Source organism: Oreochromis niloticus, linkage group LG9 (genome assembly GCF_001858045.2).
Source record: "Oreochromis niloticus isolate F11D_XX linkage group LG9, O_niloticus_UMD_NMBU, whole genome shotgun sequence".
Classification (NCBI taxonomy): domain Eukaryota; kingdom Metazoa; phylum Chordata; class Actinopteri; order Cichliformes; family Cichlidae; genus Oreochromis; species Oreochromis niloticus.
The window spans coordinates 29,841,007-29,868,461 of NC_031974.2; the positions used below are offsets into that span (position 1 = coordinate 29,841,007).

The following is a 27,455-nucleotide window of genomic DNA, read 5'->3' on the forward strand; positions in this document are numbered from 1 at the left end:
GTATGAGGGTTCAGACTTGTGGTTTATGCATTCCTTTTGTACGATAAGGCTCCTGCTGAAGAAGTCGGCTCATTACATGAACTCGAGATAGAGTAAGCCCTCTAATGGACTAACACTGTTAGGTTATCAGATTAACCTAAGCACACATGACCACAACATAACTGCACATTTTCACCGTACCTGTGTTACCTTACCTTTTACACCAATGCTAATTCATTTATCCATTAGCTTTCAGCGCTGTGAATGTGATGCAAACTGCAGGCCATGTTACCACACGGGCTAAACTGGGCTAATTAGTCAGTCTCACCTGCTATTTGTGCGAGTCACACGCTGTCTGGTGTCATTCACAGCCAGACTAGTTTCCTCTGAAAGTGTAGTCACCATCCTGTCTCCTCTGGCAGGTACTGGAAGTGTCGTGTCAGCTCTGTGTTAGTTTCAGCTTCCTCCTACTCCTTAGATAAAACTTCCCGTTCGCCTGCAGGGTCTCAGCAGGAGGGAAAACTGTGGAAACACAACGCAATTTGTCTGCAGCAGAGGTGTTAGGATGTGTGTAAGTTTAGTTATGTAGTGATAAATGGAAATTTGGGGTACTTATGAACAGAAAGACACCAATACTTCTCTTCCAGGAGTGTTTTTTTCTCTCTCTCTGTGCTCTTCTACTTTCACCCTCCCTCTCTTTGTCGATGTCCAGTTGGAGCACCTGGGAGGAAGCAGCTGTAGGTGGTGATTACAGTTCAGAGACTCCAAAATAACCTCTCCTCCTCCCTGCCTGCACTCTCTCTCTCCATTCTCTCCTTCTTAGCCGCCTTCTCCCGGCCTCCTTGCTCTGAATCAGCCCATCGTGCAGATAATGAAGGGAAGTACTGCAAAAAATGGAGAAAGACAAAAGAAAAAGAGCACGAATGCTCTAAATTGCCTCCATTTGCTGCTATTTGTATGTGTTTAAATAAAGTGACTAATACACACCACTTGGCTCATCAGTATGGGGAGCAGTGTACTCAGCTTACACGGATGTACACAGGATGAATAATGTTAGGTGAACATTGCTGCGTATGACCACCCCTCTCTCCACCCATCTCCTGTGTGTGTGTGTGTGTGTGCGTTTGCATGTGTTTACTGTGCTAAAGCCCCCATCAATTACACGCCCAGGACCTTTCAGCAAGCCACACATGCACACACACTAAGACACCAACACACACACGGCACTGCTGCAGAGTTTATTAAAAGCAAGAGTGTTATCACTGATCTGGCAACACCTGCACACACACACACACAAATATATTTATATATCTACACACGAAAGGGTGACAAAATAAAAAAATAACACTAAATACCTTCCTAATATGCTGGCAACACATTTCAGAACAGCTTCAGTGAGAGCTGCCTAATGATGTGCAGAGACCAAACGTTAAGTTTCGCCTCGCATATCTCATGCAAATACGGTAACTGACATGTTTTTAAACTATTTGGCAACCCAGAAATCCTGACGCCTAACAGCCAGCGAGAGCAGAGTTTACCACGAAATCGGGTGTTCTTGCTCCAAACTCTTTTACTGAATCTGTTTAATGGTGAAGCTGAATCGTACACCTCAATCAGGAGCCTTGCAGAATCTTAGCATCGAGTGAATTTTTCAGCTCGTGTAGAACTAGTTTGTGTCTTGTGTTGCGTGGTATTGTGTCACTTTGCTTAGCATTTGGTCTGAACATGTTCAAAATCTCCAGACTGAGACCTGTTGACTGCAGAGACAGTAACAGATGACTCAGATGACTTCAGTTCAGCCCAGAAACCACCAGATTGCCAGAGTATTGCTCAAATGTTCACCTTACTGCTTTAATTATTTCACAACCAACAGGACAAGGAACAATCATGCTGGTGGGGTGACAAGAAGAGCTAGTGCTTGGACAGAGCCGTCTTTCTTTCCTCTTCCTCTCGGCGACAAAGTCAAATCACAGCGGTCAAACAGGAAGGCTGGTGTTCAGGGTCACACACTGCCCGGTGGAATTCCCCCTGACCGGCAGGGAGAAACGTCGCTCTGTTTGACCCTGTTCAGTCACCGTGCTGTCAGAGACACAAAAAGCAGGACCTTCTTCTTCCTCTTTGGTGTTTTTCTCCCAGTATCATCCCAGCTCTTGCAGAATCCGAATGAAGTGTAGGCCGGGATGACTTGTTTAATAAAAACAGGTCAGGAAATGTGTCAGCAGCCAGTTGCTGTAAGTAATGCTCCTGGTTAGCTATAGGGTTGGGATTAGTTTTGGGAAAGTTGGCTCGAAAAGGGGACTTAACAACATCATCTTTCCTGATGCAGGTTTTCTCCCCTAGGACCATCAAATAGGGTCTCTCAAGTGTTTCTACTTGAGAGTACTTAACAAGAAAAAGAAAAGAGAGAACATTTCCCTGGCTGTTTCCCTGCTAAATTACTTCACATTATAGGTGACTTCACATGGAATAGTCCCGAGAGTCCAGTCCAATGATTGCAGTGTGCTTGGGTAATCAGGGTCCCACCCTGTTGGCTGCGGCATGCAAAGAAACCCTGGTCTGGCCTCACGGAGCAGAAACGAGCATCTGAGCAGAGCAGGAAAGAACATGACTAAGCTGAATGAAGGACAAGACAGCTGCATGTGACTCGCACAGAGTGACTGCATTGTTTGGTTGGCAGTCGCATTAGTCGCACTTTTCGAATCCATTCCACACGTGTTCCCCTTCCTCAAAAGCAACGGTTCATTTTTCTCCTGTTTACAAAGCTGGAAGAAACAAAGCAGGGCGTAATAGCAGGAGTACACAGAAGCTGTGTTTGACTCGCTGGAGGCCCGTTAGCATAGATGGCAGAGAGGAGTGAGAGATTTGCCAATATCGATTAACCCAGCCGCACTGTCGATACTCCCCTCCAAATTCTGACACGGGGAACTAATGGTCTCCCCGGGCCAGTGGCACCCAGACACACGCCCATGCGCCGGAGAACATAATGGACAAAAGAGGGCCCGTCAATATATCACTTCATGATGAACCTGTGCTTACCTGCTGCCTCAGCCATTTCACTATAGAGCGCCACATCCAGAGGGTGCATTAACAGTGACGCTGCTCACTCGGCCTGCCATTTTTCATCTGTCCGCCCCTGTTCTACTCATCATAGCTTATGTATTAGTTACACAAAGTACAGCTGAAGGGAGTGAGTGTTAAGCAGCACTGTGGAATAATGTGACCCCACTCCACACACACATACACCGTTTAGTTGAGGTCTTGCATCATGTATACACACATGTACACATTCCTTCTCGCCTGGTTTAACAAGACAGATTTTTGTAGCTGTCCATCCAACAGGCCGTCTGTAGTCCACCCTTGTGTTCATCTAACAGCAGGGTAATGGTGTGAGTGCTACTGCTTGACTGCTCTTCAGCTCTGTTCGCCCCAGGGGCTGGTGTTGTAGGGGGGGACTAACCCTTCCTGATCACAGAGGGAAAGGCCATTTTGCCTGGGGAGAAAGGAAAGGACAGTGGTGAAGGGAGTGGGGGTTGTTAGCGGAGGAGTGAGGTGACAAAAGAGCGTTTGTGGATGCAAGTTTATGGCGTTAACCCCTTTCTCTCCGTGCTTCACGCAAATAAGAAGAAACCACTGTGACAACTGCGTGGTGGCCTCGGGCGATGCGTTTGATTGCACGCCGTGTGTGTCGGGGGTTGCGCAGGACGTTTGGCCTCTGAAGTCTTGTGACAGAGATGACATTCTGGAAACGGGAGAGTAGTTAGCTGCTGTCGAAATGCTACACAGAGGAGGGTTTTCATCAAAAAGGAAGAGCTCGCACAGCGCTTCTGCGTGTTAGTGTCGCTATTAGTGAAGCCACAGTAGGTTGTCAACACGGATCTGGACCGAGGCCTAACTGAGGTGTGTCGACCTGCTGATCGCTATAAATGGGGAACTTGCAAATGTTGTAAAATTAGATGCAACCAATGAGCAAAAGGGAACTTCTGGGTTATTTCTGCACTTCCACCTGTCCATGAATGTGTGTACAAATGTGCGCAAATGTGTCCATGTGTGCTGCCTGTTGCCCTGCAGCCTGTCCCCTCGATGAGACATCTGTCAGGCAGAGCCGCAGCGTCAACACCTGACCTTTACCGAGGCACTCATGCACCAACCAAATGTTGTCCCTTGCCCTCGCTCTTTTGGGTTAACCCTCTTTCTTCCTGCCACTCCCTGGTTGTCTTGATTTCATTTTTTAAATTATTATTATTATTCACATAATTTTCCTCCTTCATGCCTTCTTCTTGCAGCCCTCTGTTTCCTCTCTCTGTTTTTCATGCCAGTCTGTCAGACAGTTTGTGTCACTCCCTCCCCGGAGCAGCCATCAGTTCAGTTGAGCATCATATGTGACAGCCCAGCTTTGTCTTTTTAAGCCATTAGCAGTTCCTGTCCTCCCACTTTGCCACCATTCCCCTCTGTTTACCTCTTCTGCCCTCTTTCTGTTGTGCGTGCACATCTCTCGCTGCCGACTGGCCTTCTCGGTATTAATCTACATTGTAAACGCATTCTCGGCCACAGTGAAGAATTGAGCAGTGTAAACGTGGCAGCGCTGATGGCTGAATGTTCATTCGTGTTTAATGAACTGAAGTTAGCAGTGATGAGTCTGTGCAGTAAGGTACGCTTACAGGTAAGCAAGATTTAATGAGGTTTTTTCAGTTAGGGAATTGTTTGACCACACTCCTCCCTCCTTCCCTCCCTCCCTCCTTGCCTCCCTCTTCAGAGGCCAGTGTAATTCTCCGTGCTCTGCACTCCCCCACAGTAAACTGTCAAGCCTAATACAGGCAGGAATGTCCAGTCACCTGCTCCTAAAATGCAACAGCCCTGTGCTACACTAACCTAATATAGGCCTGCACTACACAACCAGGTTGGATAACATCATCCCTGCTCATTGCATATATTTAAACACACACCTCAGTGCGCTTTTGCCAAGCTGTTAGGCCACAGTTTTGCAGTTGCAAAAAAAAATCCCCCTCCCCCCCAAAAAGGAGGTTTTGGCGTTCTCCCAAAGGAAGATCACAAAGTTTGTAGGAAAAATTCACTCAAACATAAATTCTATTTTTGCTTAGATGGGAAGAAATATTAAGAAAATGTAAGTAGAAAGTAAGGTAATATATTTCCACAGTCAGGAAACTAAAAAAATACCTCGCACACCCAATGGCTCAGCTTATATACATCTACACATCCAACTGGCTATACTCATATGGCGTGTTCACAATTGCTTTATCTCTGCAAGCTGCATTGCAACCCATCTCTACCCCAGTGTGCTATCTGTTTTACTGATGCCTGCTCTCTTTAGCACTGGGGGTCTTGCTTCTCTCTTCCCCATCCAAATTTCCATATTCAACCATTTTCAGTCTTTACATTTTTAAGTAAGAACAGTTAAGTTTGTACAATTCCAGCATTTAGATGTAATTCTCCCACTTGTTGATGACAAATAAATAGTCCAGTTTGCACACATCCCACCTTAATTTCACTTGTGTTTGCTCAAACAGCATTTGCTGACCCAGCCACGCTACTGCCGTTAATGCTGAAGTGGCTGGAGAAAAAGGAAACAAGCCATGTAATGAAGTTTGATGCTCCTGATGTAGCTGACTACATTTAAACAGGCTGAATACCTTCAGGCGGCCGCTCTAATAATATCCACACAGAGCCTCCACTCCAAATGTCAAGCCCAGACATACAAATTGGCAAAATGAAAGGAGAAGAACACCAATATAGTGCTGTGCAGCTTTCCAAACTCATCAGTCTGTACATGCAGGCTGAATGGAGTCTGACAGCAGAGGTGACGGGGACGTTTCATTCTGCCTGCGACGACCAAATGAGATTTGACGAAGGCTAACGCAACATTAGCCCAGGTTTGTGCTCAGTTGTCTGCCGCTTAAAGTTAGAGTGGCTGTTAACAGAAGGAAAACAACTGTTTACCCAGGTGTGCGCCAAAGGTTTTCTGTGCTGGCTAAATATTTGTGTTGCTCTTTTTGGTGCAGTGTTTTTTCGTGTGGGGGTGCTTTCCAATGCAGTCAGAAGTGAGGAGTAATAAAATTGCGTCACTCAGGTAAAATAGTTTTGTTGGCCTGGTGGTTGAAAAAAGGAGGAAGAAAGAAAAAACAGTGACGGATCAACCGTGAAGAGGTAAAAGAGAAACAGAAGGAAGGTGGTTGCTGGAAGCGTGACTGCAGGTTTTACCAGAATCTACAGCAGATGTTTCCTCTCCTCACCTCTGTGTCCCCCCCCCCGCACCACCTCACACTTACCCAACTCCTACATCACTGCCTCCCTGTCACCTGCCTGTGCTGTGTATGGCTGGACCGGTTGCAGGAGTTTGCATTTTCTCACCACAGACCTGCTGAGTGTTTGAGAACAGGCCTCTTCACTGATGGACAGAGGGAGGCTTTAGAGATACTGGAAGTGGGTAGCAAAGCATGAGGTTTGCTTCTTCTTCTTCTTTTTTTTAAAATTAATTTTGGGGTTTTTTGGGGGGGGGGTCTGTGTTATGTAAATGTATCAGTTACATTCTTTTCTCTCACAGTCACTCGTAATTATTAAAATCCTTCAATAAACAAGGCAGATTTTTTAACTGCTACATTCAGAACACACACTCTCTCAATTAGGTGTACAAGTATTATTACCTTCGATGGGGCCTTCTCACCTCCAACATAAACATGAGCTGGAGGACTAATGTAAACTTGGTGGCAGGGCATGCTGTGGATTGTGTGTGTGTGTGGTGTGAAGACACCCTCTGGTTCCTACCAGCCCACCTGGCCTTATTTAGAAGAGCTAAGAGAAGCCAGAAGCAGCAACTCACTGTGGACACCCAGTGCAGTGAATGTGTGTGGTTCATCATTAGCCCTGCAGAGAAATACCATCACCAGCCGCTCTGGTTCGTACCCTTACCAGCCTCCGATTCCCCCTCAGTACGCGTACACTTATCTGGGGAGTTATTAGGACTAACTCTGACTAATAATAAAAACATGTGACCTAACAAGCAAGGCCCCCTTTTTTTTTTGCTTTGCTTTACACTCATTAACACCCACCTTTACACCTCCAAGTATCATCATGCAGATTAAGAGAACAATAGCCTCCATTAGGCTTAGTGTTATCATGGAAAGTGCTCATCAGATGGGAGACGAGTGACCAGCAGAGGCTCATTAGCTCACGTGCTAAAACCTTGATCAGTGTCATTAGGAAGACAAAAGCCCATTGTCTTCCATCTCACCTCTAAAGTGATTCCAGTGAAGCGCTCTGCTCCACAAGTTGTTGGAGTGCTTTGACAGATGCTGCAGTCTCATATGTGTTAATGTACGGGAATATTTTTCATTTCTAGCTCTCGTAGCAAGTAAATACATAACTGCGTTAAAAGTGACTAATTCTCAGGACTGCTATTCTTAACTTTGGCCTGTACTAGTGCTTCTGTTTTTTTGGCCTTCCCAGCCTTGCTTGGAACAGTGAGTAAGAGTCATTTGGGGAGTTTTTGGAGCTGCATATTGTGCTGCATCTGTGGAGGAACAAGCCAGCCGCAAACTTGCTGGGAAAAACAGTCTTCTGAGACTTAAGCGTCCTCTACAGCTAACTAATTGGCGCGAAGGGATCCTGTTATGTGTTATTCACAGTTATATCTCTCAAACCAAGCAGTTCAGGTCAGCCTCTGTCGACCTGAACTGTTTAGCAGGGCTGAAGCAGCAGCCTGTGAGCAAGCTTACCATAAAAATCCCCAATTCTTTTGTTTTGTTATCGCCACTTGAGTTGACCTTCCTGACTCTGTGGGAGGACGGCTGTTGTTTTAACAAAACCAGCAGCGTTTACCTCAGCGCTGAATGAGGCGCCTCACCTTGAGACGGCATACTTGAGGTTTTGAATGGCACGGCTTTGTTTTACTTTGGTTCGAGCTGGGGGTTTTTTTGTAGTGGTTGCCTTCCCTGAGAAAATGGCATTGCAGAGCCGCAAGGGCAGACTCTGTGACGGCAGAGTCTGTCCTCTTTGAGGATGCCTGTGGTAGTTTCACCGCTGCCTGCCTGGCCCTGAGCTCCAAATGAGATAAGTGGCGTACCTCAATGAGGGAGCCTGTACCAAAGCTAAATATAGAGATAGAAGAGAGGTAGAAGGGCAGACAAAGCGTTGCCGGTGCTCGCTGTGAGTCAATCTGTCTAATCGTGAGCAGAACTACAGCAGACCTCACAATACGTGTCAGTCAGTTGACTGAAATTAGCAGCAGCAAGAGAACGCACCCTTTGATCTGTCTCTTTAAGAGACAAACTCTGAGAAAAGTGTTTTGGTTGGACATTCCAGACATAGCTCCTACACGTTCTAGTACATGGGGCTGTCAGTCAGCAACGATGAGTTATAGGTTCCTTACGGATATCCTCGTAGTTAATGAATGTTTGTTCAAAGGCTATCTGTGTCACTGTGTCCAAATCCAAAGCTCACTTTTTAAGCCAGTCACTCACACCTTCAGGGCCCCAGAGCACAGAGACAACAAGGCTGAGCTGAGATAGTGCCATTCCTTTCTGACACACCTCAGTGTGGCAGAGCATAAACTGCACCAAGCACTCCTCCCCCTTGTTCATCAATCAGGCCAGGTTTAAATAGCGAGAGCTTAGAATAAGAGCCGGTGTGTTTACACAATTACAGGACACTAAGTACTCGTGCAGGACCAACAAAAGTGAACCTGCATTCGGGGACACATGGCACTCGGTGTTCCGTGCCGCTGACAGATCAGTGACGACACGTCTGCCAAGGTGATCCAACAGAGTAATGCCGGACCTGTTTTGGGAGTAACCCACCCAGTCATCGGTCCTTTGCCAGTAATTGATACAGCCTGGCAGGTGTCATAACAAGACAGGCCCCTCTCTCTCAGGCAGGCTTATTTAAGTGTGGCTGACACAGACTGCCTGGCACTGTCTTTCAAAAGACTCTGGGAACTTTGCAAATGGGGAAGGAGGGTGGCGAGTGATGGCGAGGGTGGAGAAACTCGAGCAACTGTGGCTTTAGTCTTTTACTAAAGCATTCAGTGACAGCATGCATCTGCAGTTAAAGAGAGCTTTTTGCAGGAGACGCGAGGTATCATGGAGTGCTGTGATCCACACGGAGGAGTTCTGGTGCATCTTCAGGCCTAAGCCGCGCATAAAGGCTGTTATTTTCTCAGGTGTTCCACACATTGAAACCTAGAATGAGCAAACTTGAAGAAGTAAAGCTCCTCACCTCCTCCACCTACCGGCACTTTTTCTCTCTCAGATGCGTAGGAGTCATCCTCCTGTTGTGTGCTAGCATGCTAGCGCTAATGAAGCCAGCTGTCCAAACGCTCAGCCTGGTCAGCCAGAAGGGACCGCAGCCTTTGTTGATGCTAGGTGTTACATCTCCTGTTGGAACACACACTTTTGTTTCAACACCGCCAACCATTTGGCACAGGAAGGGCCCTGTCTGTTCACCCCTTCTCACACACACACACACACACACACACACACGAGCACCCGCAATCCACTACTTCTATCTCTCACCCCATTTGCTGTACTTTGCTGCTTTTATTGTCCTGCTCGCTGCCACCTCCCCATCTGCACACGCCAGCACATTGATTTTCTCTCTACAGCTTTATAGTTGATCATTTTCTTTTGACACTGCCTGGCAGAGCGCGTTGGCTTTGTAATCGCTGACCTCAGCTCCACACCTGAGTGGCTGTGGCCCCACAGCCTCTCAGACTCATCCCAAAGCAGCTTCTGTTTCACAATGAAGTGCTGCACCCTGAGCGGACAATCCCCGGCTGGGTCGCTCTTACAGCAGAGAGAGAGTTTGGCATTGTTAGGCAGACAAGCAAGAAGAACCGATGCAGAGCAGTTCACACATAGCAACGCTGAATCAAGCTAATTAATTATAGCTTTATTTGAATGGGATCCCAGCTTTGTGGCTTCAATTGTTCTTGCCTGTCAAGGTCTTTAAATAGATTGCAGGATGTATCCTGGATAGCGGAGCCAAAGGATGTGCAACACCCTGCTGAATGTATCTCTTGAGTGTGGCGCTCACATCACGGTGAAGAAAAAGAGAACCTACTCTTTTTCTCAGAGAAAGAGGTTGTGAGTGAAATAGTTCTCCTGATGAACCCCATTTGGATTTCACAGCTGCGGCACAACTGCGATGACCCCGCGCAACGACTCGCAGAATAACAGCGCCTCTCCCTCCCTCCTCAACCGCCTTTCATACCTCGCCGCCCCCCTCGGCCTTTTGCACAATTACTGAGTCCGTGTGAATACAAACCAGTCGTAAGTGACCCACACGACGCAAAAGACAGAAGGAGAGCGACCTCGCTGAAACAATTCTCATTGATTGAAACAGGCTCACGATTCTCCCGGATACGCCTCCTCCTGACAAATTTGCAGCCACTTCAGAAAGAGGTGGGCGAGTGGGGATGGGGAGAGTGAAGGGAAAAAACTGTTCAGGTGCTTTGTACTCACAGTGCATATTCTGTGAGTGAATGCAGGTGGTGTGTGCGTGTGTGATAGAGCGCGTTGTGTGATGTGAGATAAAGTAGCCGGAGAGCTAGTTTGAGCGCCGCAGCCCGGGCCCTCTGCTGACGGGGCTGCTCTCGCTGGAGAATTGATTTGGCCTCCAAGAGGATCTGTAGCTCTCTCTGCGGAACAGAGGGATGGAGGAGGAGGGGAGGGGAGAAATGGACGGAGAGTGGGTGGAAGTAGCACAGGTGGAATTGAGAGATGGTGGAAATGAAAAGAAGACACGGGAGCACACAGCTAGCACTCGCACACACACACACAAATGTGAAACAGACAGTCGGTCAGGAAAATTTACTCCCCGTAATAACCCTCTCTGTAGGCTGGCTGTCTCGATGTCTCCTGGCTCCTTCAGTCCGACCAGGTCACACCGACTCCCACACAGCACACACACCACTTCAGCACGAAATCTAATGATCTCACACACTGCTTCAGTGTGCGTGTGTGTGCAAGTGTGAATGTTCTCTGTTCCTCTGCTGCACAGAGCCTGTTGTTAGAAGTTTGTCTTCACCGTTGGATTCAGATTGCTCACATTTTACTGCAACGAGCATCAAAAACGTCTCCGGCATTATTTTTAACAGCCCCTCGTTCACTCCATGTGGTTTTATTCTCTCAGGCTTAAACCCCGTAGGGGTCATTTTAAGTTTCATCTAATCTATTTAGCCTGGGTTATTGGGTTGGGTTTATTTAACTGGTGCTTCCACTCCCTGCCCCCTCCTCCTCCTGCTCCTCCTTCAGCCATTCCCTTTAATAGTTTTGACATTTAAATGACATAGTACATATATTTAACCTCGCTGGCTCCTTGCACACTCAGCGCTCGTAAACACAACGCACATACAGCACACCTCTTATTACGTTAATATAAAAAATACAAATGCCAAATGTGTGCAGCTTCTAGGATTGTTGTGGATACATTTTTTGTGGTCTTAGGAGTCAGTCAGCAGCACATAATGGAAGTTTTAAGACTGTAACAGCCACAACAAACTCACAATAGCAGAAGGGGTCTTCACATTCATCCTCTCACAGTGTGAACCGTTGCTCTCTGTCGCTGTTTGAAGCCTCGCTGCTCACTCACTCAGTGAACAGAGGGAGTGTTTTAGGAATAATCCGCCTATGACAAGTGATACTGCTGTGGGTTTGGATCCCAAAGTTACCCGTTCAATTAACAAACATTTATCTCCAATTATCTCCGTACCGCTCCAACAGCTTCTCAAAAACATACACCCCAGTCATTCTGATGTCTTCCCTTGTTTCTTCTTCCAGTGACTAACTACAATAATGTGGTGGAAGCCGGCTCAGACTCGGATGACGAGGACAAGCTTCACATCGTGGAGGAGGAAGGCAGCCTGGCGGACGGGGCCGACTGCGAAAGCACCCTGCCAGAAGATGAGCACCCCAGGGAGCACTGCTGGGACCGAGGTGAGGATGCGCAGTGTGTTGTCAGTTGTTGTGAAGCAGGCCTACCAGCTATCTCGGCCTCTTTCTGAAACACAGTTGATGTTTTTACACCAGGAAAAAGTTCCACACGAGTGCTCACTTAATCTGATTTTCTGCTTTGAGATTCAAATGTAACATGATTTAATATTTGCTACACCTGTCTTTAGACAAATGCTGGTTTGTTCAGTATTTGAAGATGAACAACTATCAGAACGTTTATATTTTTATCATTTCTCCTGGTGTTCATGCCACACTTATTTCTAAAAAGCTTTTTGTTTTTGGGGGGTTGTTTATGCATTTGCTGTTGTTTTAACCTCAGCAAATGGACCGTAGGCTAAGTTAAGAAAGGCCTCGCTGACATCTGCACACAGTTAAGTACCAGGCTTTGTCTCATTGTGAAACAGAGTGTGAGGAAACAGGTACTACATCCAGCTATGGCAGGAAGCATGATATTAAACAAAGACAATGCCAACAGAGGGAGAGACCTTCAAGCAGAAAAAAAATAACCTTGTGGCCCACCGAGTCAGTGGAGTGCTTTATGGCACTGGTGGGCATTGGCGGGGCCTCCGTGAACTTCTTTTTACCTCAAAGCACGTGGAAGTGACATCAGAGGCAGCTCACCGCCACAGGAAGGGGCTGACGTCACAGCACCCCCCTCCCTACCCACACTAAACAACAATTGCAGGTGCTGAAGGACGTTGGTGTTTCAACCTGGGCTCAAGGCCTCTGTGCTGCTGACCTCACACTGCATGCGCACATAAATCTGTATTCGCACTTGTAGCGCTGTGAGCTTCAGGCTTGTGCCAAGAACTGAAGGTAATGAGATATTCAGCATTTTAGCCTGTTGTGCCACTTGGTCATTTTGGGCTGTGATGTGTGAAACAGAAAGGAGGCTTCAGTGAAAATGTCCAGTAACATATCACTTTCAGTCTGCGGAGGGATTTTTTTTTTTAAAAATGTATTTTAATTCCTTTGCAGTGAGCAGCCTTCAGTTTCTGTTGTGCGGTTTCGGTCACACAGACAAATGCAGTCACACCACAGACCTGTGCATGCCGCAGCCACCTATTCCCCAGACGATGGTGTCATTCTCATCGCCGCTCTCCAGCTGTAGCTCCTCGCATCAAGGGAAAGTTGGAGGAAGAATAATGTCATTGGTCTTGGCCCGGGCTTGTGAACATTAAACACTTCAAAAGCATGAGTTACACTGAAACAGCTCAGTGAGCTGGCCGCGCTCCACAGTTATGCCTGATCAGGCATATTTTCTTTTGCCTTCAGTCATGTACAAACACACACACACACACGCTCTGTCTAGCCCACATCTCATACATCAAGCAGCATCTTAGCTGTCGCCCTGGATCGCACTGATGAAACACGGGAAAGCCGCAGTCCTTTAAACAAACCCTTGCTCTCGTCCCTTCATCTCTCCTGCACTCCTGAGAACAGAGTATCTGGTGCAAGCCTTGAAAAAGTGACCACCACCCACTAGTCTTCTCCTCGGCAGAGCCCGGTTTGCTTCAAATTAAAGCCTTGACACCCATTCTCCAGAGACTGCTGTGCTCCAAAACTGAAAAAAAAAAGTTGTTTTTCTGCACCATCCCTACTTTCCTTTTTTTACCTCCTCATCCATTCCCTCACCATTTCTGTCCTTGGGAATCATTCCTCTTGATTATACGGTATCATGGGTCGCCCTGCTCACTGTCATTACTCATTCACTCCTAAATGATTGTGGAGCAGCGCAGTATTGTTGCAGTAAACTGCAGTCTGCTGTCCTCTAAGGACAGGCTGACTAGCTCTTGAGGAGGGAAAGGTAAAGAGAGCGGTGACCTGGGAGGGCCTCTTCTTTACATTTAATGACTCGAGGAGTGTGATTACATCTCAGAGAATAGGTAGGGCGGAGCTGGAGAGCTTTGATATGGTGAGGTTGCAGTGAAAGGCTGGGGAAACACAGTCTTTACAAGATAGGTAGTTGTATGTTGTGCTTTGAAGCTGCCAGGCTCTCCCTGTTTCCTCACTGTTAGCCTAATATGCAGAGACAATATTTGATGCTTGCTGAAAATCCATTTTGTGGTTCTCTGTGGCTTCGTGAACGCACGTCAACACCTACAGTGCGTTCCCGTGTGCCTCACATCATGTGATGTTAAAACTGAGCCACGGGAAAGGAAGAAACCCCCGAAGGTTGGAAAGATTGCTCAGTAGAGACTCAGAGCACAAATGTTTGATAGCACTAAGCCAAGGATAAGCAAATCATTGTAGACTTGGAAATACCTCACATCCCTTCTCCTGCTGACAGGAGATAAAGTGGAACATCTTTTCTAACGAGTGCCTGTGTGAATCCCGATTGCTGATATGCATCGCCCAGCCGAGATAGAATCGGCAGACGGGTCTGTACGCACGACCACAGGAAGCAGCAGGGGCAAAGGTTGGCCAGGGCAGGAAATGCATCATGGGATAGCGTTGTATCTTGTTGCAGAGATGTGGACAGAGAAGGGAGCGAGGGAAAGAGAAGAGGAGAGAGTGGGTGGTCTGGTGATTTTGTTCTAAGATGTGTTGGGTTACACCGTGCAATAAATAGTTTTTTAGGCGGGAGCTGCAACAGAACGTCCTGCTACAACCTCACGGGGGCCGAGTTTCTGCAGCTTTTTTTAACTTGCTTGTGCAGAGGTGCATTCACATCCCTGTGTCAGCAACATAAATGGCCTATGTGTGATGTTTCTTAGCAGGGGAGCGGCCTGATAACATGGAGCCGCCTCGGCAAAGCCCACGAACCCTTCTGGCCGGGCTCTGTACCTAACAAAGAGCCGAGAGAAACACGTCATACCTTTTCAACACGCACCCCCAACTGGGACTCTACTTCACACACACGCTTAACATTTTGGTAGCCTAAAGGTGTGTTTGGATGCTGCCCTTAAGCGTGAGATGGGAGCTAAACCCAGCTTGCTGTAGCAAAGTGCTGATCTGCTGTCGGATCATCAGTTTGCCACATGTGACACATGTTCTGCACGTCAGCATAACTTTAAAATATGAAGCTTTCACTTCCAACCGACTCTCGTGTCTGCCAGCTCACCAAGCAGCAGATGTGCATGGAAGCTGTTTTCTGGGCTAATTTTGCTCAGCCTGTCATGACCTTTATCGAGCACTGAAATAGTGAAATAAATAAAATCTGCCCATCAGATCTGTTCCATGTTTAACCAATGATGGGTTTAGATCATATTAGCTCCAGTAGAGAAATTAAAATATTACCACCCACCCAAAAAAAATTGTTGACGAGATAAGTTTAAAACATGAAATGTAGAGAGGTATATTTTTAAATCATTGAAAAGCACGTCTAAAATTAAGCTTCCTTTTCTGTAACTTCACAGTGTGGAGTTAGATCACACCTACCATGAACATGTGTTATGTTTTTTTAAAAACAGACCTGTCTTCATATCTGGATTGGCCAGTATGTATCGTGGGAGATAAAATAATTGATTCATCTTCCTGTAGCATGGTGTGTTCTGCACACGTCTTGCTCAGAATTGGATGCTTGGTCACTTTTAAACCAGGCTGATTTCATACTGTGAATATATGGCAAGTACAGTGTATGTACTTGAGGCATGTCTGCTACATACTCACAGTTGTTCCTGTGTTATTTATTCATGCTCTGCATTCTCTCGTCGGACTTTGCAGAAGTGTGAATGTGACTGCTGATGATTTGTGTGTCTCTCTGGGTTAGCTGTGTGATAAACTGGTCCACCTGGTTAGGATCAACTGTGTTGACGCTCACTGGATTAAGCAGTGAAGGATGGGATTCAACTCTGTGACCAAATTTAGATGGAAAAGGATCTCTTCTCTCTGTTTTTTCACCTTTAACTTTTTCAACTAATCTGAATGTGGTTCAGATGTCTGGCAGAGTGGTTAATTCAGCTTACCTCTGCTACGGCCGTTTTTGTTTTTTTTTAACTCATCAGAGCAAATGCTAGATATTGATTTTCTCATCTAACCCTTAGCCAGAAAGCCATTTCCCAAAATGCCAAATGATTTCTTCTGCTATGAAAAATGAGGTAAACATGTCTTACGGGGTGTTACTGTTGCTGCTGAGGTCATGGGAGAAAAGCTGGGTGATATTCAGGGGGTTTTCAGCCCCCTAATGTGGGCTGAGAATTCCTCGATTAGACTTTCTCAGCACCTGCTGCTGGCTTGTGCTTTCCACACACACACACACACACACACACGTTCATCAACAGACCGCCTCGTTCTCCATGTTATCTCTCACGGGCTCATTCCAGGATGGGAGGTTTTCTTCAAACGGTCTTTAATAACCATAGCAACAAATGAGCGCGCTCATATTGTTTCACAGCTTTGTTAAGGTGCACCAGAGGAAGCCGGAGTGAGGCTGTGCGTAAGAGCACTGGTATTCACTGTGCGTTGGCGAGTCATGAAGTGCTACACCTGTTCCCGTCTCTGAGGAGAAAACAGCTGGCCCCGTCGTTCAGCACTGTCACAATTCACAAAACACAATCCTCAAATCTGCACTAAGCAGGGGGAGAGCTTAAATCGAGCCATAAAACATCTGCCTGGTAAACACCAGTGCAGTAGGCTAACTTTGCTTTTAGCTCATAGCTCACTATTCCAATTATTCTCTGTAATGACACACACAGGCACGCTAACATATCCATAATATCCATTGAGGAATAATGCTTGTGTTTAATAGCTGACATGCTATACCTGGTTCCGGCAGCCGCTCCAGGAAGCGCTGCGAGAGCAGAGATAGAAAGAAGGAAGGAAGCTTTCATGCATCCCCAAGTCTGTCCTCAGGTTACACTTCCTATAACCGTAGCTTGGTAATTAGTGCTCGTTACTAGCTAGTCAGGCTCACGTGATGTGGAGAAGGAAGGCGCTCGGCTCCCACATACAGCACCTCATTTGCTGGGATATTAAGCACAGTCTAAAGGCCAAGCCTCTTCAGAGAACACCGTGTTTGTGCGTCCGTGTGTGTGTGTGTGTGTGTGTGTGTGTCTGCTGGGTCTCGTGAAATGTCTGTCTGCTGCAATGCATCAGGACAAGATTCATCACCTAATTATCAGTCCAGTCTCAACAAGTACCTTACCTAACATAGGGAACAGAGGCTGTCCATTCACTTCTAACAAAGAGCATGGTGTTCATACAGTAGCCTCTGGCCTTTGATGTTAATTAGTTTCTCATCCTATTGTGAAGTGCAGCATTCAGGATGTTGTGTTTTTCCCCCTCGACACCGCACGCCTCGTTCCGGGCTTGTGGGATTCAGTTCAGTCATGACACTCTTTTTGACACCATGGATTATTGCATCTCATATACAAAGGTTAAGGTTTTATGTGTGCAGCGTGCATCAATAGAAAAAATGGTGTCGAAATAACGAGGTAATGGATAACATTTCTGCAGTCGAGGCTGTAATCACTGTATGTTTGTCCTCTCGCAGTGAAGGAGGATTGTGTTTCGGATGGCGAGGATGATGTGAGCACAGACGCCCTCGTAGAGGAGATACTCCAGCAGGGAGACACGGCCGTCATCTACCCGGAAGCCCCAGATGATGAGCCTCAGCGCCAGGGCACTCCCGATACCGGCATCCACGACGAGAATGGTACAGGGCATCGCACGCTCTAAAACACACTTTTCATCTTAGATCTCAAAGCCTCTGAGCTCTCAAAGCTACAGCAACCCACCCAGTAATTACTCGCCCCAGGGGGCCGGGGGGGAAACAGCTCTACCTGCTCCCTGTATCACCTCAGGTGTTAACTCCACCCCATTAGCACCACTTTCCGACATCATTACACACACTGCTATTTGTTAAGTGCAGCACACTGGGGCCTTTATGACTCCCGGGCTTTTGGCTTTTACCTGCTACCACTGAGAGGAAAAAAAGAAAAAGGGAGGTGAGAGGGAGGAAGGGAGGGAGGAACAGTGAGAGGAGGAGGAAAAAGCAACACCTGAGTAAATTTGTCACGTCTGTGCGAGCTCTGACTCACAGCTACCTGAGCGATAATGTGTGTGCATTCCCATCCCGAGGCCCTCACCTGTCCCGCAGGGGAAACTTAATACATCACCTGTTAACAAAGTAATGTTTTACCTGTGTGGGAGCTGGCCAACTGAGACCCTGTGTTAACCAGCTCGGATCCAGACGGGCGGCTGTTGTTTACCAAGCTCACTTTTCCCCACGTGCGTGGGTGTTTTTTGAAATGCTTCAAATGCGCAACAGGACATCGGATCATGAGATATGAAGGGAGTGAAAGCTGCAAGTGCTTCTGAAATGCAAATGAAGTCTCAAAATGTAGTCGTATACATATGTTTTATTTACAGAGACAGGCAGGCATTTGGATAGATGATTAATCATCCATTTGGGTACCTGTGTCCTGTTTACCTGTGGGGGAGGATCCCTCAGGGATTGGTTAAATAGCACAGGAGTCGCACTGTGGCAGGCCACGTGTAACATCAGGAGTTTTTAACCCCTTCTTCTTTCCCCTGCTCACTCTCTGCCCTTCTTTTCCACTAGGAACTCCGGATTCGTTCTCTCAGCTGCTCACCTGTCCATACTGTGCACGGGGCTACAAGCGCTACAGCTCTCTGAAGGAGCACATCAAGTACCGGCACGAGAAGACGGAGGAAAGCTTCAGCTGCCCCGAGTGCAACTACAGCTTTGCCTACCGCGCCCAGCTGGAGAGGCACATGACGGTCCACAAGAGCGGACGAGATCAGGTAGAAACTGACTTCTGACACTTTTCTTTTTCACAGAACGATTAGAGATGATTTGTTCCAGTAGCACACCTGCTTGCACAACGCTGTAGTGATTGTTCAAATCGACCCTGCTTATCATAGCTTAGTTTCCTTAGCAGCTTCCAAACAGGATGAATAAACAAGAACTTTTGCCCTCCATTGATTAATGACATGAATTAGTCGCAGTTCAAAGGTTGCGTTTCCACTGTATATCTCACTGCCTCACCCCTCTCCCCTCTCCTGACAGAGACACATAACACAGTCGGGAGGCAATCGTAAATTCAAGTGCACTGAATGTGGCAAAGCATTTAAATACAAGCACCATCTGAAGGAGCACCTACGCATTCACAGCGGTGAGTGGACAACCCCTGTCTCCATGGCAGCGTATTGTGTATGCGTGTGTGTTTGTGGATGGGCGTGTGCTTGGACGTGAGTGGGGCGGGCGTACGCCTCGCGAGTCTCTGTTGGCCACAGATGTTTGAGTCTCCTCTGAAGCAATATTTATGTTTTATTTCTGTTTCAGCCAATTCCCCATATTTAGATATCCTTCATCGTGTTTCGGTCCATTGTGTGCTCTTCCTTAATGTGCAATAATTGTGTTTCTTTTGGCATTATGGGACAGCAATTAGAGAAGGGCATTTCCCACTGGTGCTATTACATCAGCGTTTAAGCATCATTGAAATGCATTAGAGCTTTTTCCTGTCGTGCTGCTCATAGCCTAGCTTGCTCATTTAGCTTCATTCACTAATGGAAATTTGTTTCTCCCGCCCCCAACCACCCTTTCTTTCTCTCCCTTGTACACATTGTGGTTTTATCCAGGAGAGAAACCCTATGAGTGCTCCAACTGCAAGAAGCGCTTCTCCCACTCGGGCTCATATAGCTCCCACATCAGCAGTAAGAAGTGCATCAGCGTCATCTCAGTTAACGGCAGATCGCGCCTAGGGAACACCAAAACCCAGAGCCAGGGTCAGTCGCCAGGACTTTCAACGCCACCCTCGGTCCTCCGCACTCAGATTAGGGAGAAGCTGGAGCACAGCAAGCCCCTGCAGGAGCAGCTGCCCCTAAACCAGATCAAGACAGAACCTGTGGACTTCGAGTACAAGCCAACAGTGATATCGTCCCCAACTGTGACCGCCATGAATGGCGGCGTTTTCGGCGGAGGTGCTGCAGCTCCTCTGCAGGGCACAGTGCAAGCTGTGGTCCTACCCACTGTGGGGCTGGTATCACCCATCAGCATCAACCTGGCAGACCTGCAGAATGCGCTCAAAGTTGCGGTGGATGGTAACGTCATCCGTCAGGTGCTAGAAAACAATGCCAAAGGCCAGGTGAACTCGGGGCTAACCACTGGAACGCTTCACACCCCACAACAGCAACTCATCTCAGCCATCAGTCTGCCGATAGTGGGTCAGGATGGAAATGCAAAAATCATTATCAACTACAATTTGGACCCCAACCAGGGTCAGCTAACAGCCCATAATCTAAAGAAAGAGCCAGAGCCTCTGTCACCAGCTCAAACCACCACCAACACGTTCAAGTCCCAGAAACTCCCAGAAGATTTGACTATCAGAGGCAACAGGGCCAATGAGGCAAAAGAAAAAGAGGAGAAGACCACTAAGACTTGTCTCCTGTGTGACAACTGTCCCGGTGGGCTGGATGCACTCCACGCCCTCAAGCACTGCAAGAAGGATTGTCTCAAACTGAATGGCGCAGGCCTGGATATGTCCGATTCTACTGTTGCTGCCCTGCTGTCAGACGGAGGACTCTGCAGCCAGCCCAAGAACCTCCTGTCACTGCTCAAGGCCTACTTTGCCTTAAACGCAGAGCCCACCAAGGATGAGCTGGCCAAGATCTCTGACTCAGTCAGCCTCCCGGTCTCTGTGGTAAAGAAGTGGTTTGACAAAATGCAGGAGGGTCAGATATCTCTGGGTGCCCCAACACCTCCCTCAGAGGAAGAGGACACTTGTGAATCTAACAGTGTGGTGTCTCTGGTCCCAGGGAAGGACAAAGCCACTACAATTCCTCCTGTGACCCAGGACAGCCCAACAGAAGCTACCCCAGCAGAGATCAACGGCGCTCACAGCTCGCCAGCCTCCCCTTCACCACTAAATCTGACAGCCGGAGGTCCTGGCCCAGCGAAGAAAACCCAGAGCGCCGAGGGACCTCTAGACCTGTCGCTGCCGAAGCCAGCCAGAGACGAAGCAGAGAGAGCGGCCAGTAAAACCTGCCTTTACCCCTCCCCTTCCTCTGGCTCCACCAACATGGACGAACCCCTAAACTTAACTTGCACAAAGAAAGAGGCATTGCCACTCTCAGCCATGGGCACCTGCCCCACCGCACTGTACGCCAGCCAGCCAAGTGCCAAACCTCTCGACATCGTCACCACAATGCAATGCCTAAGAGCACTAGCCACCAACAACAAACAGACTATCTTGATCCCCCAGCTGGCTTACACCTATACCACTACAGCAAATAGCCCCGCAGGGACCGAGACGCACGAAACCATCCACCTCAACGGAGTCAAGGTGTGCACCACTTATGTCCCCTCATTTTATTAGCAGCAGAGCTGATGTAATGATGCTATTCATATTTGCACACTAAATATGAAGCTAGCTAGCCATCAGCTAGCTTATGTAAATATGTGAAACAAAGGTTCTGACTCATCGCTAATAGGACACACTAATTAACTGTTACCTTTTATTTACGTGCCAAAGAGAAAAAAATGGTTATGTTACCTTTTGATAGAGCCAGGCCAGCTGCCATGCCCCTTTCAAGGCTTTATGGTACTCTAAGCTAAGATGCTAGTGGTAGCTTCATATTTTCCCATCTCTTATCGTTTAATCGCTAGCTTAAAAAGGTGACCTATTACACCCATTTCCAGCTCTTTGTTTTTACTCACAGAGCAGCTTTGCATGATTTACAGTTCAGAATAATCCCGGTGCCACCCCTTTATTCAGCAGAATAGCTCCCATTTAAGCATATTTTTCATAATTAACACTTTAATTCTAACATTTACAGAAGACCTTAATTAGTTTCCTGAGTTATCAGAAAACATGTTTGCCTCCAATTATGTGAGTTATATAAAGGATTGAGGGTTTAATCCATGAACAACTTTGAGAATCAAGTGCATCGGAATCAAGTTGGCTTTTATCTTTTTCGGAGCAATCAGTCAAAGCATTCAATCCATGTACGGTCTTGTTGTTCAGAACCACCATCACATGATAGATAGTCTGAAACCATCCAAAATCAAATCAATAAGTCATATATAGAAATGTCAAAATTGGGCTCTTTGTAAAAATGATAGCCCTTAATAGTTCTTCATTGTGCAGACATCTAATGGGCCTCTAATGATGGATGTAGATGCCTGGGTGTGTGAGTGATCTTCCTGGGCTGTCACCCAGAGGACATGAGGCTGCACTTTACTGCAAAGCTTCTATTGATCTGTTGGAATCTGTTTAAGCGCCGCACCTCTGCCTGCCGCATTGATTTATCGCTGTTGTATTATACTTTTGTGTTAAGTGGATCGGCATAGACCTGTCTTGTAAAAAGGAGCCCTATGTATATATATTTGCTCCTTAGCCATGCCAAGTAGCCTGTTTGACTACAGCAGTGGATAGGTTGCTAGGTTCAGAGTGCGGTTGTTTCTAGGAAAAGGAAAAGATTGGTAAAAACCTATGATCAGGGGATGATTCAGTATCACTTCCCACAAAGGACACATGGTTTACTGGTATTCTGAGTCATCAATTGTCTTTTGCTGTCAAACAGATTGAGCTCAACTTTGCATTCCTACAAGTGTGTCTGATTTCTCATATTCCCCAGGAGGACAGGCAGGACACGGGCTCAGAGGGTGTTTCCACAGTCGAGGAGCAGAACGACTCAGACTCGGGCCCTCCAAGGAAGAAGATGAAGAAGACGGATAGCGGCATGTACGCCTGCGACCTGTGCGACAAGATCTTCCAGAAGAGCAGCTCGCTGCTGAGGCACAAATACGAACACACAGGTAAACACTCGTGTTTCCCAGGGCCTTCACATGAACACAGCCAGAAAAAAAGAACCGGAACTTGTCTCACCATCACTCACTCTGTTGGGTCCTGGGAAAGATGAGTCAGAGTGCAAGCAAAAGGGGGATTTTGAGCTACAGCATAAAGAAGGGTGGACACCTCCATTCCAGCAGGTATTACTCAACATGCACAGAAGAGGTCTGAGAATTTCTTTCCGCCAACTCCCCACCTCTGCGCTGCCAGCTTCTCATGTGAAGCAAGAGGCGAGCTCTGGTAGTGATTTGGATTGCTCCATGATGATGATTCTGTGGCCAAGCTCAGGTCAACACTCTCAGAGGCATTTTCGATGTTTTTTTTCTTTATTACTCTGATACCTGGCTCGGGACCACAGTTTTCGGCTCCAAATGATCTCATGCTAGGTGAAACTAGCTGCTCCCTGCCTGGATAAAGTTTCCTTGAAAGTTTTGAAGCACAATCGTTGTGATTTTGTTGTATTGTTTGGAAATGTTCTCCCTGGATACACTGATGATAGATACTGATTTCAGCTTTCAGGCACTGGCACCTTTCAGACATCATGATGGGGGATTTGCTCCCTGAATGTTTATTGTTAATATTGTCTCTTCGCAGAAATATGTTTGATGTGTTGACGTCTATTTGCTTTGTTATTCTCTGCAGGGAAGCGACCTCACGAGTGCGGCATCTGCAGCAAGGCCTTCAAACACAAACATCACTTGATCGAACATATGCGGCTCCACTCGGGGAGAAGCCGTACCAGTGTGACAAGTGTGGCAAGCGTTTCTCCCACTCGGGCTCCTACTCCCAGCACATGAACCACCGCTACTCCTACTGCAAGAAGGAGACGCAGAGCCAAGCGGGAGGGCGGGAGAGCCCGGAGGAGGACGGCGAGACCCAGGTCGACATGGAGGTCCTGAGTGGGGCACAGAGACAGCTCCTGGCCCCGTCCCAGCTGGACTCGGATGAGCGAGGGAGCAGCACCAGAGAGGATGAGGAGAGCGAGGAAGAGGAGGAGGAGGAAGGCGTGGTGGACATGGATGATATCCAGGTGGTGCAGATAGGGGACGAAGGAGGGGAGGAGGAGGACGAGCCAGAGGAGAGGAATGAGGAGGAAATGAAGAGAGTAGCAGTGGGAGAGGGAGGAGAGGAGGAAAAAAGCGAGATAGGAGAAGAGGAGGCTGACACCGGGCAGGAGGATGGGCTCGGGAGCGTTCAGGAAGAAACCAACGTGGAAGAAGAGAAGGCAATGGAAACTGAAGGAAGTTCCCCTGAAGCTGAAACTGAAGGAGGCCTGAGCGAAAGAGAAGGAGGAGAGGTCGCAGAGGAGAGTCGAGGCGAAACAAACAGGAACGAGGTTTGTGAAGATGAGAAGCAGACACCACGGGAGAAAGGAGACTAAACGGGGAACCAGACTCCTCTACTAGACACAATCAGACTCCTCCTCGCTGTGTGCAGAGGAAGAACGCACGAGATGATGTCTGGTCACTCTGACAGTTCACTACTGTGTAGAAATCCAGGTGTGCCTGAAAAAAATACTAGTGACTTTTCCACAGGAGAACGGTTTCTCGCTGTTAGAAAAATCCATTTGTAAAGAAAAGACGAAGACGAACGTGAATTTTAACAAATGAAGGACATGCATTATACAGACTTTGGAAGCTAGAGCCGACACGTTTTAGATAATGTTTTATTACTAAAACACCTTGGGTCATTTCTTTTTATCAGTGTTACTAATTTTATCACTCATATTTTAACCTTTAAAACCTGTACAGTTGGGAGATATTTCTATATCTTTTTATTGCCAATGAACAAAAAAAAGTCAGTATTTTGTTAGGTTGGAAGGAAAATAAGAAAAAATCCTGTGCACTACAAGTGGCTTGGTTTACCTTTTGATGGAGCAGTTGAGTTGTGTTGTCTACCCTTCAGTATTACCGCATTAGATATACAATGCCATCATGCTAGCAGATGCTAGCGTTACAATTCTTTGTTTTTTTATAGTTTGGATTGGATCGTGAGCCTTAAGAAGAAAATCTCATCAGCATTTAGTTCCTTTGAGACTCTGTTTTCTTCTTCTTTTTTTAAATCAGCATTTAACAAAAATTGTTTGACATTTTGGGCAAATATTTGCTTTCTTGATACCAATTTGGTGTAAAGCTCAAAACCACTGTCAGATACTTTAGCCATATTGGTAGCCTGGCAGCATCTGAACAATAACTAGCACATTATAGATCATTTATTTAATCCCCTAAAACTGCACACGGTCACATTTACCCCTATGCAAATGCTAGACTGTGGCCTAAATGCAGTTGAGTTGGCATTTCCCTCTCCTGGTTCTGCTGTCTTAAGATCAGTAGGGTTTTTTTTTTTAGTTATATCACCTTTCGTAGATTCTATAAGATTAACATAAGACATGGTCACAGTTTATTGTGAAATTGTAAACTATGTTAGAAAACGCTATTACATGTCCCAGAGCAGCTGTTTGCTAACAAGTGGCTAAATGAGGCTACAGAAGTTTCTGGGAAATACTCAGCAGCTCAGTATTGGTGGTGCCAAAGTCATGGCAAAGCCTAACTTTAGAACAATTTGTGGAGATGATTTTGCTTAACAAATCATGTTACGCATCATTCAAGTTTCCACAGAGATTTTCCATGATAATCCAAAAGCCAGTGGAAAAATCTTATTGGCTTTTTATTGAAGGAATGCTAACTTCCAGGTTCACCTATAGAAAAGGCTGTCATTCCTTATAAAGATACAAAGTATATATAGTATGTTAGAGTTATATTGAAAAGGGAAATTGTTTATGTTAACTTTTCAATAAAGTTTTTCACTAAATATTTATGAGAGAGGTGTTCATCTGTAATGCTGCTCTGCTACATGTGCTGCAACAGCTAATAGCTATGTAATGACACCAAATATAAAAGGCCTCAATTTCTGCAATTCTTAAAAGCAAATCAAAAGTATCCCAATATCTTCTACATTTAAGCTGATAAAGCAGCACTCAAATATCCGTCGCCCTCTCCTTTAGACGGAGCCAGGCTACCTATTTCCCTTTGTTTCCATTAGCTTAGCTTTTGGCTAAGCTAAGCTAATTTTTAGTTACTAACAAGAAAGTATAAAGCTCAAAATGTCAAACAAATGATTTAAACGTTCAGAGCGAGCAGAAAGCGGATGTAGAAAACTGTCTCATCCTTCCTATAACCCTGCCCCATCCCCCAACTCAGAGCCTTATGCAAAAAAATAACATTAAAATAATCAAACTAGAGAAGCATGCATATCAAAAGTGCCACTGAATATTGCTGTTGGAGCTATGATCAGGTATTGCCGGGTCCAAGATCAACCGATAAGCCGGGATACTGTTAACTTTGGCTGATCGCCACACCAGAGAGAGTAGAGTTTAGCCTACAATGTGTTCCTGTGTTATAGATTTTAAAGAATTTGCTTTCACCTAATCTGAGAAACAAACAGAAAAAAAAATTGCAATGCACATTTGGTTTTTCAAATGGGTGATGATGAAATACACTTTCTTCTTTTTGACTGTGTCCTGCCTTTCTGAAGCTTATTCAGTGCACTTGTTTAAACACACCATGAAATGCTCAGATGTCTCTTCAGGTAACAAAATGTAGGCAAATATGAATCCTAGGAGTTTAATCCAACATCGTTTTACCTGTCAGTATTATTTTTTATTTGATTTTTTAATTTGTTTTCATTTTTTTGTCTCTTACGTTGTTTTATGTTCCGTGTCCGTGTGCGTACTGTATGTTTTCAGCAATGGCAGTATTATCCCCACCCCCAGCGAGTTGGGTATGTCTCTTTAGTCATAGAGAACTTTTATATTTATGTGTCTTATTTTTTATATTTCTTTATGGTTATTTATTACACTATGTAGTGTACAATACTGTAGTTTGTATTAATACGATAATATATTTTAGTATGGGACAAAAAAAGAATCAATGGCAAATAACTACAAGCCTGGAAAAATCAGACTCTGGCATACTGAAGTATGTTTTTGGAACAAATGAAGTGATGTTTTTCTTAGGGAAAAAAAAGAAACTCGCACCCTGCAAGCCTGAAAATTGGAACCTGTGACCTCTGCATCCATTCTCATGTTAGTTTAGTTTTCTTTCCCCTCTCTAATATGAAGCTACTGAACTTTTGAAAACTAATTGTATGTCTAATAGCATGAGTGTGTTCTGTTGTATTGAAGGATGATCCTTAATCCCACAAATTGTCCTTTTTGCCAAGCCAAAATAATATTGACGTATGTTCTTATTTGTTTTTATTTGTGCCAATTTGTTACTTTATATGTCAGTGTCATGACCACACCCAGTTTTATATGCGCCCCCCCCTCCTCTTTAACACCCTCATCTTTTTTTATAGTGATTGTTTTTGTTTTTTCTTTTTTGTTCATTTTTTATGACTCCCCATCTCACAATAAAATACATCAATTACAAGCTGTTCAGTTTGTCATGAGATTTTTCATTAGAGTTTGGAAATTACAAAACGCTCTTTCATGCACTTCTGCTTTCATGTCTTTCTAAGCTTTTGCTTTCATAATCAGAATTTTGAAAAGAATTTTGAAATGTTCATTTTAGAAAACACTGAATTAATTCTGGCTGTGGTGTAAAACATGGAGAAATGCAGTTCATGGTCACATTTTATATTTGGGATTGATGTTAGTGAGCCCCACAACCGGTGTAGGAGTCGTTACTTTAAAAAAGTTTAGATACATGACTTGTTAGTTTTCTTAAAGGCAACACAGTACATTACTTAATTACTT

At 45.9% G+C, this 27,455-nt stretch overlaps 1 protein-coding gene across 1 annotated transcript in view; it reads left to right on the forward strand.

The window, feature by feature from the left end:
* zeb1b (zinc finger E-box binding homeobox 1b) overlaps nucleotides 1-27,133 on the forward strand; it is a 48,256-nt gene extending 21,123 nt beyond the window's left edge. Inside the window, 8 exon segments of the mRNA XM_003450226.5 lie at nucleotides 11,769-11,924; nucleotides 17,377-17,538; nucleotides 18,448-18,650; nucleotides 18,916-19,021; nucleotides 19,488-21,190; nucleotides 22,485-22,665; nucleotides 23,342-23,419; nucleotides 23,422-27,133. Of these exon segments, the coding sequence (XP_003450274.2) occupies nucleotides 11,769-11,924; nucleotides 17,377-17,538; nucleotides 18,448-18,650; nucleotides 18,916-19,021; nucleotides 19,488-21,190; nucleotides 22,485-22,665; nucleotides 23,342-23,419; nucleotides 23,422-24,080 (3,248 nt within the window). The 3' untranslated portion in view covers nucleotides 24,081-27,133.
* Nucleotides 27,134-27,455: the final 322 nt, after the last annotated feature.